Here is a 17,485-nt window from a genome sequence, read left to right as displayed (position 1 = left end):
CCTATAATTTCCCATCTGCTGCCTCCCTCCCTTCTTAAACAGTGGTATTACATTAGCTACTTTCCAGTCCTCTGGTACCCTCCCTGTCTCCAGTGATTCCTGAAAGATCACCTCCAATTCCTCCACAATTTCCTCAGCTATCCCTTTTAGAACCTTGGGCTGTAGTCCATCCGGTCCAGGTGATTTATCCACCTACAGACCTTTCAGTTTCCCCAGAACCTTCTCCTTAGTGATGGCCACAACACTCACCTGTGCCCCCTGATTCTCCTGGAGCTCTGGCATCCCACTGGTGTCTTCCACCGTGAAGACTGATGCAAAGTAACTATTCAGTTCCTCTGCCATTGCTTTGTTTCCTATTATTACTTCTCCAGCCTCATTTTCCAGTGGTCCAAAGGCTATTTTTGCCTCTCACTTACCTTTTATATATTGAAAAAACGTCTTCCTATCTTCTTTTATATTACTAGCAAGCTTACACTCATATTTCATTTTCTCCCTCCTTATTGCTTTTTTAGTTGTCCTTTGCTCGTTTTTAAAGGCTTCCCAATCCTCTGCCTTCCCACTAATCCTTGCCACTTTGTATGCTTTTTCTTTTGCTTTTATGCTGTCCTTGACTTCCCTCATCAACCATGGATGCCTCCTCCTTCTCCTAGCATGTTTCCTCCTCCTTGGGATGAATTTCTGTTGTCCCTCCCGAATAACTCTCAACAACTCCTGCCATTGCTGTTTCACTGTCTTCCCTGCTAGGCTCCCTTTCCAATCAACTCTGGCCAGCTCCTCCTTCATGTCTTTGTAGTTACCTTTATTTAACTGAAATAGCGTTACATCTGATTCCAGCTTCTCCCTCTCAATCTGCAGGGTAAGTTCTATCATATTGTGGTCACTGCAAGGAGGTTTTACTCCTGAGTGGCCTGGCTCTAATATAAACATTATACCCTCTGGTTCCAGATCCCCCCCCCCACCAGATGGAATGGATTGTCTGTATCTACTTATCAAATCATTTTATAATTGTCAAATCTCAATTAGTTCACCCCTCAATCCTCTTTCATACAAGGAATACAAGACCAGTTTAAGCAAGCTGTGCTCATAACTTAACTTCTACGCCCAAGTGTGGTGGAAAGTTCTGGTGAACCTTCACTACACTGCTTGCAAGACCAATAAAGGTGCTGCACCCAGAGCTGAATCCAGTACTCCAGACGAAGATTGACCAGAGCTCAACAGAATTGATGCATAACTTCTTCTTCTTTGAATTCCAGGCCCCTTAAGATAAAGGCCAACATTTCATTAACCTTGTTGGCTACTTATATACATGTTCACAGGCTTTCAGTTTTATGTACATGGGCATACAAATCTCCATGCCTGTCCACAATTCTTAGTTTCTCACCTTTTAGAAGCTACTCTGATTTGTTTTTCTTGCATTCAAATTTGATGACCACTTACCCAAAATGAACTACATTTGCCATGTGTTATCTTCACATCCTCTGCCTTGTCCTCCTACCTGCACTATTTACTGTGCCTTCCACAGTGAAATCTATAAACTTGGGACATGTGACTTTTACCTGACATCTAAATTATTGATACCTATGGTGAAAGGCTGAAAATCGTAGAGGGTCTTGAGGGACATCAATTGCCACATCTCGCCACAATAGCGACTCTCCCATATTAATTCCAACTCTTGTTGCAAAGGTACCACCAAATTCCTGTAACTAAAAATATATGGATGAAAATTAAATACCAAATAAAATCTGCACTTTAAAAAGTGTTGCAGGACCATGTATGCCTAATGTCATCTTTTGAGATAAGCATTTTTTGTCCCTAAATTATTCAACAGTCCATCAACAATGGCCCACCATTATGTAACAAAAACAGAAAATGCTGGAAAATCTCAACAGGTCTGACAGCACCTGGGGAGAGAGCACAGAGCCAACGTTTTGAGACAGAATGACCTATCCTCACTAAAAACATTGGCTCCATTCTCTCTCCACAGATGTTGTCAGACCTACTGAGATTTCCCAGCATTTTCTGTTTTTGTTTCAGATTCCAACATCCACAGTATTTTGCCTTTATCCCAGCACTACGTAGTTTGGTAAACTGCAATACTGAAATCAAATCTGTGAAATGCTGTGGACCTCAGATTATTAGTCTGCAGCTAAAATAAACAACATTAAACCCCCATACCAGCTATTTTTATCGGGCAAAGATAATCCCGAGTTTTCACTTAATATTTTATTTCCACAAAAACGAATGCCTCTTTTTTTTTGTTTTTTTATACTTTTCCAATTCAATCAAATCAAATCCAATTCAGAGTCTCAACAAGTTGAGACATTTCCGATCCAGGCTGACAAGACAGGGCAAGCGACCAAACCACCCTGTCCTGGGCCCAGTCTACATGAGCCAAGCTGATTGGAGAAGGGGGAGGTTCCTCCTCCAAGACTTGGGCTCATTCGCATCTTAGCCAAAAGGCCGAGATGCCGCTTTTAAAAATTGCTTCATATGAAACATATGAAACTTCAATGTAACCTAATGACCTCAACCAAGTGCAGCATCCTCTCCATACTACACTTGATCTTAGCCAAAAGGCCGAATTGAAAGGGGGAAACTATTTCAGTCCTAGTTACTACTTTTTCCATGAATGCTGTTACTTCAATGGTCGGACTGAGTGCCATTTGCAAAGACAGTGGTCGGATGTGACGCTGGGCAAAGTTTGCAACACATACGTGGGATGTTTCTGCGGAACAGCCAAATGAACTGGGACTGTTTCTACTAGCGACTTTCCATAAAGGCCCTTTATGTGGGTCACCATACAACAGCTACACACAAGAACCCTGTGTCTGTGCGTTTTACGAGATATTTCCTTCCCACCTTGGGTGACGAGAACCATGTATCAGCCCTGCCCCCTGGTTTCGCAATTCACATTCACAGAGCTGTCACTCAGACCTGGAGCAGTTGTTCACAGCTGCCGACAGTTTTAAGACCCGGGCTGGAGTCGCAAATGGATCCGGGTTGCTGCCGGAACTCCCAACGTGTGGAGATGCCGGCGTTGGACTGGGGTAAACACAGTAAGAAGTTTAACAACACCAGGTTAAAGTCCAACAGGTTTATTTGGTAGCAAAAGCCACACAAGTCGAAAGCTTGTGTGGCTTTTGCTACCAAATAAACCTGTTGGACTTTAACCTGGTGTTGTTAAACTTCTTACTGTGGGAACTCCCAACAGCAGGATTGGGCTTGCGAAAGGAGTTCCAGATTTTGTGAAACCCGCCCACCTCTGGCAGTCCACCAGCAGCGAAGTGGAGGAGGAGACAGGCAGGCTGCAAAGCCTATTTAAAGTGCCACTCCACAGTCACCGCTGGCTTACTGGAGTTAACTGCGTTTGAATGAGGGTGGTCTGTGTACAGGTAAATTGGCCTGCTACAAAAAGACAGCCATTCAGAGTAGTTGAAACCTAATCCCGTTTTTAAGTAAGTTGATGCAGTTTTGAAAAGTTGGGTGGTGTTTCAACAATTTAGCATGTATTTACGTGGTTATGGTGATTTGTTTGTATCGTATTCGTTCAGTAACCCTCAGGTTGGCATTGGATCCGTGAGGTTGTCGATATGAAAGGTAGTTTTGTGGAAACAAAATCCAGGGGAAATCAATTCCTGCCTGCGGGGTTACAACTATGCAAATTATTCTGGGCTTTAAATAGTTCGTCAAACGCTAATAAGTGCTTTCTGCTTGTAAAAAGTCAACTCGTTTGTATGGATAACTCTTATTTTTGAGTCAATTGAGATAAATTGTTCAGAAGCACAGGCATTTATGTTAAGTGACTGGCGAGAGTTGGAAACAGAATTTGTTGCCACATCTCCGTGCGTTATTTGCTGTCGAGTGCATACATCAATCTGCCAGTTGCCAGTGTCATAATAAGCACGCTTTTTATTTAGTGGCTACTCGCTCCTACTTCTGTGAAGCACTTTACGACTTTTCTGCTTAAAGTGTTGTGTCTAAACGCAAATTGTTCCGCATTTACTTAATTTGAAAAGTATCCGAAATTCATTCTTTTTGAAGGATCCCAAAGTACGCGGCGGGTTTGCATTTTTTAAAAAAGAGATACAATCAATTTTCATTGATTTGGCGAATTGGAAAGGCACTTTATTTTAAAATGTTTTTCTTTCAGCAGATGAGCAAATGTTTCAGTGCGTTCAAGCAGAAACATTTTTCAGAATTTAAAAGATAAAGTTGATTTTTTTTATATTGCATGAAAGGCAAGAACTGGTGACAAACGCACTCCAGCACAATAAGTTGAGTGTAATTAAAAAAAATGTGTTAATGGTTATTGAGTAAATAGCAAAAATCATGACGCACCTCTCCAGAGGAAAAGGTGAGAGCAACACAAATCAGCTGTCCCAATTTTCAGCCGTTTAATTTGGAAGTGGAAACAGAATGTTGGCAAACACCAAATTTGTGTGCCCTTGCCCCCATCTTTTGCTTCAAAGGGAAAGGATATCAAATCAAATGTGAAATTGCTAAAATCCCTACTGTGCAAAAGGAGGTCATTTGGCCCATCCAGTCTGCACTGACCACAATCTCACCCAGGCCCTATTCCTGTAACCCCACATATTTGCCCTATTAATTCCCTGACACCAGGGTCAATTTAGCATAGCCAATCAACCTAACCTGCACATCTTTGGACTGTGGGAGGGAACTGAAGCACTTGGAGGAGACCCTGCAGAGACAGTGGCCCGAGGCTGGAATTGAACCTGGGTCCCTGGCTGGAATTGAACCTGGGTCCCTGGCACTGAGGCTACACTGTGCTGCCCAAAGAATTATCTCAATTCGTGGACCAATATTCAGAAAGGGGAAGAACTCCGAGAGTAAGATTTTTTTTCAGTTCAGACTAGAAGACTGTAGAATACTCAAGTGAGCCTTGATGTTCCTGAATTTCCATTTGGCATAGCTGGGTGCGGGCTGCTGTTGCACACCTTCCACTACTGCCTCCTCGCCTGTCGCCTGGATACACCTTGGCGGGCCTTGTTGCCGCCGGGCGGTGGAGGTCCCCGCTGGAGGTCCCTCTACGGAGGGATCTCCCCCAATTACGTCGGGGACCTGGGGTGGAGGGTGATGCATGCAGCAGTTCCGCACAACCGTAGGATTCACTGGTTCACGGGCTCCGAAGACTGCCCTTTCTGCGGCCTTGTGGAGTCCGTGGACCATGTCTATGTTGAGTGTCTTAGGCTGCACTCCCTTTATGTTTTCCTAAAGAACCTTTTGTTGATGTTTTGTCTGCACTTCAGTCCCACGCTCCTGATCTACGGACACCCGGTGCGGAGAGGGGAGGGTCGGGATGGCGACCTCCTCGTGAACCTGCTCCTGGGCCTGGCGAAACGTGCCATTTACCGGTCCAGGCTGCGGGCGATCGAGGGGGCCGTCCATCCTGACTGTCTTCCCCTCTACCGCGGCTACGTTCGCGGCCAGGTGTCCCTGGAGAGGGAGCATGCAGTGTCCATGGGTGAGGTTGACGCTTTCCGCACCCGCTAGGCACCGCAGGGGTTGGGGTGCATTATTGACCCTAATAATCACATTTTAATTTGATGTTTTTAAGTTTCCTTTGTACTTTGATTTCTGTTCGGGCTGTTCCCCCTCCTTTTTGGGGAGCTGCCCCTTTTACTTTGTCCTGATTTAATCTGAGTTTGTTTACTTGGTTTGGTTTGACCTAAAAAGAGGACACCTGATGAAGGAGCAGTGCTCTGAAAGCTTGTGGCTTGTGCTACCAAATAAACCTGTTGGACTTTAACCTGATGTTGTGCGACTTCTTATTGTACAGTACAAGAGGTCAAAGGCCAGAGAACAAGGTAGTGATTTGTGACAAGAAAGCACTGGCAGATGGGAGTTTTGTGTTCATCTAAGCAATCGCCCCATCTGAATTTGGTCTCCCTACACAGATGATAGCATATAGATTGTTGGATTTTGACAAATATTGTTTACTTGTACACAGGAGACTTTGACACCTTGAACAGTGATGCTGCAGTGTTTGAAAGTCTGTGTTGCATCTGTGAGCAAGCAGTGTGGGGTATAAACAGATTATTGTTGGGGGAATGATCCCCCTCAAGAAAAGTGGAGGGAAAGGAAAGTTGTTGCTAAATCATGGAATAGCTACTGCACAGGCTATTTGATCCCTGGTGTCAGTGCCAGCTCTGCAAGAGCAACTCTGATCCTAGCTTTGTCTGCTGGTTATGGAAGAAATAGTGGCAGATGGTCTGGTAAAAGTTAATTTTTAAAAAAAAACATTGATTTCTCTCGCCTTTGCTCAAATGAATGTTAATTATTTAAATTGATTAAATAATTGTAGAAAATGCATTACACTTGTTGCGGATGTGTCTATTAAAAAAGACTATCACAGGCCAAGCGTTTTAATACAATGTATGAAATAAAATTAGCACAAATTAATTTTATTGTGGTGCAATTGCTTCCATGCACTTTGATATTTGGATTTAATATCGATTACTTCTCGAAATATGTGACAGATTTTCCACTTGGTTTCAATGGTGCTGGAACTCTGCCATGTCTGTGTTCCTGACTCAGACTTATCATTTTCTCAGGGTTAAGGTTCTAAGAATAATTTGGATGGGTTCTGATTGTTTTCTTCACCAATTGTTCAAAGGAGATTGGTGTGGCATCTGCCACAGTGCAGCTCTATTTCCGTGGTATATTGAGAATTTTTTGTTCATCTTTTCTGCATGTCATGTGCAATTAGTTGAGAACAGTTGCACAAAGGAAGGTGACTCTTTAATCATAGTGTTCCATTTTGCACAGTGTTGGTGAGGTGCATGTATTAAATAGTTTTGTAATGTGTTACATACATCCACATTTGAGTGGACATACTGAATATTTGGAAGTGTTAAGAACCTGAAATTATGTTGGGCTTGGAGGTGACAGGAAAGCTCTCGCTTGATTCTGCTGCAGGCAGTTTATCAATCTGGGCTCTTGTGCCTTGTGTAGTAAGGTATGTTTTTTAAAAAGCTGTTATATGGCATAGATTGGATAATAGATTGAAAACTCCATGCACTAGATATTTTGAGCTTTTGAAAAGATTTGCAGTAGGTTACAAGAAACTTAACTGGGGCATGGAAAATTGTTCAAGGATAATGACCACCTGCTTCAACATTGAACTAGATTATCTGATCATATAATTGTGTAAATTGTTTGCAATGTTTTTACAGATTTTTTAAAAACGTCTTGCGTCTTCAGGTTGTAACACAATCGGATGTTCTGGATGTATTTAATGGACCTCATTTAAAAACAAATACTTTCCTAGCTATTTACTGTCACCCAAATTACAACTTTGAAGACATCAAAGTTCACTTTTTTCAATGTAATTTGCAGACTAATTTTTTTGTCGTCTTGCAGATTCCTATCTGATTTAATATTGGAATCACAATGGGAAAAGTAGGCACCTTGATCCTCCTCAGTGTGTTCCTGAAATCTGTTCACAGCCAATGGAAGAACACCCAAGTATCAGAACTTGGGTCAGACCTGGGGATGAAGATTTTTAATCATGTTGCTAATTCTAAGCCAATGGAAAACATTATCATGTCTCCACATGGAATTGCTTCTGTACTTGGGATGCTGCAGCTAGGTGCAGGTGGAAGAACAAGGCAGCAATTGAACAGTGCTCTGAAATACAGCTCGCGTGGTTTGTATAAACCTTTTAATAAGCTTTTGTTTAGCTTTGTGTCAACTGCAAAGTTCCCTTTCCCTAGCTCAGCGTTTCAAATGAGATGTTGCGACTTAGCCTCAGTGGCAAGCAAACTGATGCAAATTTTTCTTTGATTCTGGGCAGTCAGTTCTCATTGCCAGTCTAATTTAAGCCCATTTCAGTTTGTTCAAGCATATGTAATTGTTGCTGATTTTTGCAAACCATCCGAAAATGCAACTTTTAGTAACTGCCTTGAAATTATCCTTCTGGAGAAAGTTGTTTGTCATCCTGTCCATGGTGCTTGGGACCCCAATACTAGAATCTCGGTGACATTCAGAAGACACTGGTTGCAATTGCACTGCAAAAAGCAAGCACCTAGTCACCAACTGCTTGACTGCATGCCTATGGGTCTCTGGATATAGTCTTTCAAAAATAAAATAATGCAGTTTAATTTAATTTCCCAGAAAATATTACTATTATTTTCATGCAATTTTAATCTTCCCAGGCACAAACAGCTATTCTACTTTTTCAGACATTGAAATCAAGACCCTGACTAAATTAGTTCTTCAACTTGTAAATCAATACATAAAATATTCTGAATCGCCCAGAGAAAATAGCTGCTTTTAGTGTTGATTTAGTTTGCATGTATATAAGCTATTACCTGTTATCATAAACTATTCATTGTGTAGCAATACTAATACCATATACATTAGCAATTCACATACTGGATACATTATTTTGAATTGTAGATGTTGTTCTAAATAAATATTTAGATGCTTGGTAAGTTAACCTTTTATATCCAAGTACTTCATTTATGAATGTTAGAATGATGCATGTATGACATAAGTCTGCTTCTAGTAAGCTACTTTCTGTTGATTAATTCCTTGTAGGTGCTTCCAGAAAGCTCAGAAGGATACATAAGTCTTTAACTGAAAGCAGAAATCATGATATAGTAGCAATTGCCAATGGATTATTTGTAGCTAGTGATTTTTCAATGGAACCACCATTTATTAGAAAGACAAAAGATGTGTATCAAGCTGCATTGAGAAGTTTGAATTACGAAAATCCTGTGGAAGCTGCAACAGCAATCAATCAGTGGACTAAGAATCAAACCAGAGGTACATAATCCATCAATATGAAGTAGGAAGACCAGCTTAATTGGCTGATGGGTCTTGGGGGAGGAGGGGGTAAAGGAAGTGAGAAAGCAATTAATTTTCCTGAATGTTTATTTAAGATTACCAAACTGCAGCATGTGCAATACATTTTTTCATATTTTGGGATTTTAAACTTTTACTTGTATTGCAGTTCATTAAAGTTAAATGCAAAATACTGCAGATGCTGGAATCTGAAACCGAAAATGCTGGACAATCTCAGCAGGTCTGACAGCATCTATGGAGAGAGAATAAAGCCACTGTTACACATCAGATTTTTTGTTTTTGTGACATTAATTAATTGTCCAATTCTTGTGTCTGCATGTCAAATATGAAAAAAAAATTGATGTATCTGGTTTTGTTTTAATGCTATAAAGTTATAAATAATTGTGCTGTCTTCTGCACAGCTTTTTCCAAACTGGTTTACACTCCGTTATGGGGGTTGCGGGGGGAGGCATTGGGGAGAAATATAAATTAAAATTATTTGCTGGATTTTTTCTTCCGTATAATGAATAAATCTCACTTAGTACTTGCATCTTGATGTGCTCTTTTTTGTAAATTGTTTGCCAACAAAGCGTGATATTTGAGATTATTTATTTCGCCCTACTAGAGGGAAGGCAAGGTGTAGAATCCACTACCTGTTTTACTGAAGTCTTGCAATTTGGTCTGTTTCTTAGGTATGATTACAAATCTAATTTCTCCAGAAATTCTCAATGTAGCCACCAAGCTAGTGGCGGTCAATGCTATTTTTTTCAAGGGTTTGTGGAAGTCCCAGTTTCGACCAGGAAATACTCGTAACAGGGATTTCTATGCTGCTGATGGAAATGTATATCAAGTTCCTATGATGTCCCAAATATCAACCTTCAACTTTGGTAAGTGTGGCACCATTAGAATGTCTGCCTTTAGCCAAATTGGGCACTGGATTGTTGAATACAGTGTAGTATGTTGAAGCAGCAATGTGTCAAGAGTATTGAGGCATTGTTACTTTCTTGCATTCTGCTATATTCAACATAATGTGCTGTTCAGTATCAAATTGTATATTGGGTGATCTTCTGAAAATACAGATACTAAGTGTTTTGTGCCTCAATAATACTGGTAATTATCAAGGACCGGGCTTTGTGACATCTGGTTCCTGGCTGAGGTGCTGAGCAGATGAAAAATGGGAACTGAGGGAATTCATATTGGAAAATTTTAGTGCAAGATGTTTGAATTTGAAGTCTGTAACTTGGTACATTTGTAGAGCTATGTAATTATTCCTTTTCCTAAGGCTCCTTTGGTGATGTTGGTGCCACATAATAAAGAGCAGCTGGGTCAGCAATGACCAGCAATTAAACCTGATCTTTTCTGATGTGTCTCAGTAACTATCACAACTAGCTAAGCAAGGGTGCTCTGGAAGTACATTTTGAATGCATGTGTTCATATTTTATGATCCATTCTTCACCTTTCTGCTAATCTGAGTGGCTTAGTTCACTGCAATAAAATTATACTTTAACAAAGGCAGCAACTGGCATCTAGGATAAGTTATTTGTGAAAAGGTATGAACAGTACAAAATTAACAGATCAGCACTCTTGCTTTAGTAGCTTGAATGCTGCTGATTATTGCATTCAAATCTCTACTGTTCATTAAATTTTATGAATTGAATAGGGTTGATGGTCAATAGTATTTTAATCTGACCACGCTTGTTTTCATAATGTGAGATTGTAAGTGCATGCTAGCTTTGGCAAACTGGGTTTTGGATATTAGCATTCCATGAACACAAGCGATTTATCTTTAACTTTTGGACATGCTATTTTGTTTTGCAGGAAAGGCCATTACACCAACAAATGTGAAATATTTTATCCTTGAGCTGCCATACCATGGTGGCACTATCAATATGTTTGTTGTTGTTCCTGAGGATATTAATATCCAACTCTCAGCAATAACTCCTGACATGAATGTACGAACTATAAACAGCTGGAAGGCAGTCATGAGGGAAAAGAAGCTTGATATTACCATACCTAGGTAAGTGTTAATATTTGCTTTTGAAACCTATATGGTTAAAAATAGCCACGTCCTAGTTCTAATGCTTCTGTGTTTGAAGCTTGCCATCCATTTGGAGTAGAATACTGATTTAACTAACACTTTGCCCATATCATTTTTATTCTGGCTGCCCATCCTTTTGATTTGTGGTAAATGTGCTTTTGGCTTTTTGCTAAAAACTTCATCTGTTGTAGATTCACTGCTGAGGCAGAAACCAACCTGGAGAAACCCCTTTCATCTCTTGGAATCACTGATCTGTTTGATCAAACAAAGGCAAATTTTGGAAAGATTAGCAGTAAGTAATTGAATCTTTTGTCAGAAAACTTCAAAAAATATTTTTAAATAGTGTACACTTTAACTGCCTTCAATATGCTGCAGGATCAGACCAACTGTATGTTTCACAACTAATACAAAAGGCTAAAATTGAAGTGAATGAAGATGGGACAAGAGCTTCTGCAGCAACAGGCAAGTTTGTCAGCATTTTTAAACATTACAATAATGCACTAAAACAGAACATTACTCCACTACAGTGAGCTGGGTATGACTAATTTGTTTCAGGTAATGATTGCAAGGCATGTGTTGCACAAACATGAAGTAACAGCTGAAACGGCCAATTTATGCTGCCAGAATAGACTAAGTTTCTGTTTCAGTTATCAGTGATTCACATGCAAATTATACTCCAGAATGGGCTCGTGTTGAGACTGGTTTTTTTCCCTTCAAATTGCATTCACCTTGATTTGTATATCTCCAAATCTCATGAACCAGTGCTGTTGAGCAATATAAACTAAAACTTAGCATCTCACATAAGGCAAACTATTTGAAACTTCAGTAGGTGATTGATTTGATCTAGGGGGTGTCGTGTCGATGGACTGCGCTTCTAACATTTAGGCTGAAAATTCTATCCTTGTGCAGATTTTACTGATTTGGGGCAAATTGCACTAAGGGAACCAATGCAACCAAGTGGAAAATACAAGTCCTAATTTTCACTCTTTCCCCCTCCCTCCTTTGCATGATCAATTAGTTGATCAGCAGTTGTTGGAGTCTGGTGACTTTTGCATCATACCAAAAAGCTGCTGGGAGAATGGTGAGGGAAGTTTAAGTCCATTCCATCTGAGTTCTTTGTGCTGTCCTAACCAACCGCTCCTGCTATTCTGTGGTGCCCTTGTGCTCCACAAGATGGGAAAAGTCACAAGCAACACTGATGGAAAAACCTACTATGCAAGTGCTTAAAATCATACTGGCCATACAGCAGCTAATATTCCTGCTGTTGATATCAACTATTCAAATGGACAGAATTATGGGACTGGTGTAACATAAAGGATCAAATCATTCCTGGCTTTGACCTCCCTCAGACTATGAATAGCTTTCAACTGAATTGGCACAAGCATGGACAATGCAGCTACGAGCTCCTGAAGTGGAAGATGAGGGGTGCCCTGGAGTGCAATTGTGACCATAAATCTCTCATAAAATGTATCGCATCAACCTGCCCACTAAGATCTATTATGGAAGGCATCTCACTTTGCTGCCCAGGAGGCCATCAAACAGATGTCCAGTTTGCCCAAGTTCAAGAAGGCAGCTTGCCACCACCTTCACAAAGGGAGTTAGGATGGGCAATAAATGTTGACCTAGCCAGCAGTACCCACATTCCATGAATAAAGAAAAGCTGATATTGTCATGAAAATAGTAGTACGGCTCAAGTTTTGAGAATAACTTTAATTGTACATGTCAATTTTTTTTGTGGTGTTATTGCCCCATGTTGGGCACCATTGTTTAGGGCAGCACAGTGGCAGTGGTTAGCATTGCTGCCTCACAGTGCCAGGGACTCTGGTTCAGTTCCTGGCTTGGGTGACTGTCTATGGGTTTCCTCCCATAGTCCGAAAGACATGCTGGTTAGGTGCATTGACCATGCTAAATTCTTCCATGTACCTGAACAGACTAGGGGATTTTCACAGTAACTTCATTGCAGTGTTAATGTAAGCCTACCCTTGACACTAACAAACTTTAACACTGTGGTGCAATCTATCTAATATGGGCTTTGATGCTTGAGGTTGGAGCATGAATGCAAACCTGTGATCCAAGAAGCCAATGCAACTAGAAGCCGACTGAGTGTAAATATCCGCCCATTAGGAATTGATGTTCCCCGGTTTCTTGCATGAGGGCAGAGGAATGCTTAAAGTATAACTCCGCTCCAGTACAATGACTATGTAACAGAGTTCTGGGGCAAAGATTGAGTGCAATTCTCTGGCCTCCCAGCCTCATGTTTTCTGCCAGTGCAAAGTGGCAGGATTCTCTGGTCCCACTGCTGTCAATTCCCATTGACATCACACCATGCCAGTGGGAAATCCTGTGTGGGGGTGCACTCCTAGTGTGGCTGGAGAATCCCACTGATGTGAACAGCCAATGTGTCCCATGCCTTTTTGAAACACAATTACTATTACTGAATTCATTATTTTCTGTAGAAATACTGTGCCATTAGTTTCCATCCATGGCCCTGGAACAAAATACTGCCCTGGCTTCCAATTGGAAGCTAATACAATTTTCCATGTCAGACAATAGATTACAGCTGTTGACCAGCTTTAAGTTGTTGTACATTGTAGATTTCAGATCTTCACCAAAATAATGCAAAGCCAAACAATTTTGGCTGGAACTGTGAACGGCTTTGCCATGCACTTGGTTCACTAATAGTGTATTTTATTACAGCTGCTGTTTTTGTGCTGAAATCACTCCGGATTACTCCTCCATTTGTGGTGAATAGACCATTCCTCTATATTTTATACCACAATTCTACAGGTAAGTAACTTGTTAAAAAATATATAGGTAAGTAACTTTATAAATGTATTGAGTTTGATGCGGTCACATGGTATTTATGACTCAACTGACTAATCATAGTAAATTTTATATTGTGTGTTTGGGAGAATTCAATGTCCATCATACTTGACTGCATTTGCTTTTGTAGCTGAGGATGGGTTCAATGCCATCCACAAAACCCATGCCCTAGGTGAACAATCCTACTTGTTAACAAGCAATTAGAGTATTAGCATTGAACTTTTCTCACAGCAAGTGGTTCAGATCTGGATGCACTGCCTGAAGATGGGTTTATTTCAGGCATTCAAGGGGCATTGGGTGTTTCTATTCAAGTAATCCATGTGTAGGGGGCAGTGGCTCCAAGCCATGATGCTCATTTTGTTAGCTGGTCTAAGTGGCCTTCTGTACTGTAACAATTCTGTAAACTACCTAAATTTAAAGTCCTAGTTTAAGAAACCTAGTTATAAGCTTTCATGCAATATCCACCCTTTCTCTAGCAATCATTTTTGTGCTTCATAACATCTACAGAATACTCCACTCCTGGATAATGAAAACCTGTTAAAATGATCATGTGATTAAGATATTTAGTTGCTTAGCAATCACTACCTGTGTAATTCTTGCTTCTGGGAAGCCTTTGTAATTTTTCCCACAAAGCTCATGAAAGTGCATCAGTACACTGGTTAACTGAGACATCCAGTGACCAGAAAGAGGTACTGCATAAACTTGGCTGGAATTTAAGAACGCACCCTTCAATAATTACTTTAAAATATACTAAAAAATCCCCTTTCCATTTGATAACTAGAGATATTGTATTTCTGAGCTGAATTAGAATGTTGTAGCACCAAGCCTGGTTATCAGGTCTATCAAGATTTTTTTCTCTTTTGATTTGCTGAAGCCTAGGCCATTCTTGCTCTTTTAATTTAATCCCGCCCTTGGCACATCATCATATTCACCTTCATACTCCCATTTGCATGAGAGCTGAAGAAGTTAAACTTTTTGTGCACATAATTGTAAGCTCCCATCTCTAACATGCCTGCAAGTGAATCTGTGCACATCTTCTTTATTGTTAGTCCAGAATTCCACATTAATCCTCTAACTGCAACCTGATTTGAGGATTTTCAAAAAGGTGGCTCGGTATGATGTCTCTAATGGAATAAAGCAGCATGGATAGAAATGTGTGCAGAGGACAACATCTGATTTTTGTTGACTGAAATATGTAGGGATTGGCAAGGAGGAATTTGCCCTGAGGGTTGAGTCTTTGGAACTCCTTGCCACAAGAGCACTGGAGGCTGAGTCCCTGTGTATACCCAAGGCTGAGATATTTAGATCCTTGATCAGTAAGGGAATTGAGGGTTATGGGGAAAGGGCAGGTAAGTGTATGTCAGATCTGTCATGATCTTATTGAATGGTGAAGCAGGCTCAAGGGGCCAAACTGCTTACACTTTCCTACTTCATGGTCTTAAACTTTCCTGCTGAAAACTTTTATATTAGAATGTGATGCATTTTGAGAGGACAGACAGACAGTGGAAGTATGTTCCAATAGAAAGCCACTGAATGGTAGCAAAACCCAGCCATTTCATATTCATAATTCCCTGAACTTGCAAGTTGACATATCCAAATTTGTTTGTTTTAAGTGTCTTTATAACCAGGATGTGACCATAGAGTTGATGTTAATTATGTGCAAATATTGGACAGTACAGCATACATTCAGTTAATATTATAAATCTCTGTTCTAATGAGTTATTGTACCTCCATTGATTACATGCTTATCCTGTTTGTCAATTCTCTTGTCCTATAATTTTTTTCCACTTATTAGATGTATGTTTGGGACTTGCTTTGCTTTCCACTGTATTTTTTTCCCCCACCATACTATTTTAAATCCATTTCCACAGCTAGATAATTTATCCACAGCATTGTTCCAGGATCCCAAATCCTTTACTCCTAAAGTTTGGGGCTGATTCGGATTTTGTACTGGGGTTCAAATTATCTAGGTGGTCTGGCCTCAATAACATGCAGTCAGCCAAGGTGGTAATTACCAATTGAAGACCATGTGAACTCTAGTTGGTTCATTCCAACCCCAACCATGGGTTTGGGAGGGTGGGTGGGGGGCAGTGTGGGGCGAAGTCCTTCTGTGGACCTCTGAGGATCTGGAGATAAAATGCTGCTAGGTGTAGAGGCCAGCAAGTCATGTAAGCACTGCTGGCTTGGGCAGTTCCAGGGTGAGTAGGATTTGCATGGCACACTGCCCAGTGTTGGGATTGTGGAGCAGGTACCACTGATTTGTAGGCAATAATAGAAATCCCTGCACTGTTATTTCAAGGAGTGTTCTACATTCTTACAGATATCAATCTACACACTTGAAACCTACTTAACTAAAATTATAACTTGATACAATTTACACACTAACTGGTTTTCTCTTCTGAATTGCTTATGCAGGCACAGTTCTTTTTATTGGGCAAGTTGCAAAACCATAAGAAGCCAATTTCAATGGGATAAGTTTCGAAATGGTTTTCCAGTATCAAATGGAGGAAATGTCAAATTGCTGTCCTCGAGTGACTTGATGATGAAAAACAGTGCTATTATGTACAAACACTGATTTTATAGCCTTACAATAATACATGCATGCAATTTTGCCTTGCATAGAATGTTTAAATTTTTCAAGTATTTTTAACAATCAGTATGAAATCATGTCTGTCTTTATCCAAGTTCTGTATTGCACCCTGAGAGGAACACTAAACATTTGAGTATGATTTGGCCCAATATTTTTATTAGAATCAAAATAAAATTCAAATTTTGCATGAAATGCTCAAAGCTGTTTGGAATATGACTAAATTGGGGTTCCTCAGTCTTCTTGAAGATAACAATTCTAAATGTTTGACACTTATTTTGTATGGTTCTTATTTGATTTCTTGGACTGTTATCTACCATCTCCATTCATGTCAATGTGGGGGCATCTACACAATTGCACTCAACCATTTCAAAGGCATAAAATAGTGTGTGGGGGAGGTATAAATCTGAAAACCCCTACTTGCAACTAAAGAATTCAGGCCATTTTTTTACTAAGTTGAAGTTTAAATGTTTTGGAATGCAAAATTATAATTACCTTGCTGTGCAAGTCACGTCCAAAGGTCTTTAATACTAAGCAGCTCTAACTATTGAGGAAAGCCATTCAAATTCCCAAACTAAATGCTGGAGTAATTGTGTATTAATATTTATTGCAACACAAATTGAATGTCATTTGCTGAATAATTGTAATGAAGATCTAAATCAATACTTTTCATTATTAACCTTTCTTTTAAGTTAGTGGAACTTGGTGCTCTATCTGAATGTTACCACCTCTGTAGTGTGGAGACTTTTAAATGCTCAAGATTTGTTTAAATCCAAATTTTGTGGCCTTCAAAATTGTGTAGTCACATTTGCCATAGTGAAAATGTTTTAATAAAATGTGAATTTAGTTTACCATTTCTACTTGACTGCCTTTTCTTGTGCTGCCTAGATAGCTTTATAACAGTTTTGAAGCTTTCATTGGAGGTTTTAGTGGAATTTTGAATGTTTGAAGCCAATTTTGCAATCTGATTTTTGAACCCAGTACCCTATTTCCAAAAGTTGAGCCTCCTCTGGCACTGCTACATAATTTGTGAGCATAAAATGGATACAGGATCAAATATTACATTTAAAATCTTGTTGCATGCTTCATTTAAATGGATTTTTGCCAGAACTTTGGAAAAATCACTTTGTTAGGCAGTGATGACACAAGTTCGGGATGTTAACGATGCATAAGATTGCAATCCCAATCCCCTTTCTGGCATCTGATCAAGTTTCAAATGCTTTGACATTGAC

At 40.1% G+C, this 17,485-nt stretch overlaps 1 protein-coding gene across 2 annotated transcripts; it reads left to right on the top strand.

Annotated features, from left to right (window-relative positions):
- Window positions 1-2,987: 2,987 nt before the first annotated feature.
- serpine2 (serpin peptidase inhibitor, clade E (nexin, plasminogen activator inhibitor type 1), member 2) lies at window positions 2,988-17,112 on the top strand. 2 transcript variants are annotated; one of them, XM_078208943.1, is made up of 9 exons: window positions 2,988-3,392; window positions 7,381-7,666; window positions 8,560-8,787; window positions 9,498-9,692; window positions 10,624-10,822; window positions 11,035-11,135; window positions 11,219-11,305; window positions 13,541-13,630; window positions 16,082-17,112. In XM_078208943.1, exons 2-9 carry the CDS (start codon window positions 7,411-7,413, stop codon window positions 16,117-16,119), a joined length of 1,194 nt encoding a protein of 397 aa, XP_078065069.1. In that variant the 5' UTR covers window positions 2,988-3,392; window positions 7,381-7,410; the 3' UTR covers window positions 16,120-17,112. The 2 variants fall into 2 exon arrangements, with proteins under 2 accessions (XP_078065069.1, XP_078065063.1); XM_078208937.1 differs by having other exon boundaries at window positions 3,294-3,455.
- The last annotated feature ends 373 nt before the right edge of the window (window positions 17,113-17,485 follow it).

This window comes from Mustelus asterias, chromosome 3, assembly GCF_964213995.1.
Source record: "Mustelus asterias chromosome 3, sMusAst1.hap1.1, whole genome shotgun sequence".
NCBI classification, from domain to species: Eukaryota; Metazoa; Chordata; class Chondrichthyes; order Carcharhiniformes; family Triakidae; genus Mustelus; species Mustelus asterias.
Note: the sequence above shows the minus strand (reverse complement) of the source record. Positions and strands in the feature narration are given on the sequence as shown.

Bases quoted from the DNA above. Each gene is read 5' to 3' on its own strand.
- serpine2 (XM_078208943.1), top strand. From the start codon at position 7,411: ATGGGAAAAGTAGGCACCTTGATCCTCCTCAGTGTGTTCCTGAAATCT. The intron at 8,788-9,497 runs GTACATAATCCA...TCTGTTTCTTAG, and splicing joins GACTAAGAATCAAACCAGAG to GTATGATTACAAATCTAATT. The intron at 11,306-13,540 runs GCAAGTTTGTCA...ATTTTATTACAG, and splicing joins AAGAGCTTCTGCAGCAACAG to CTGCTGTTTTTGTGCTGAAA.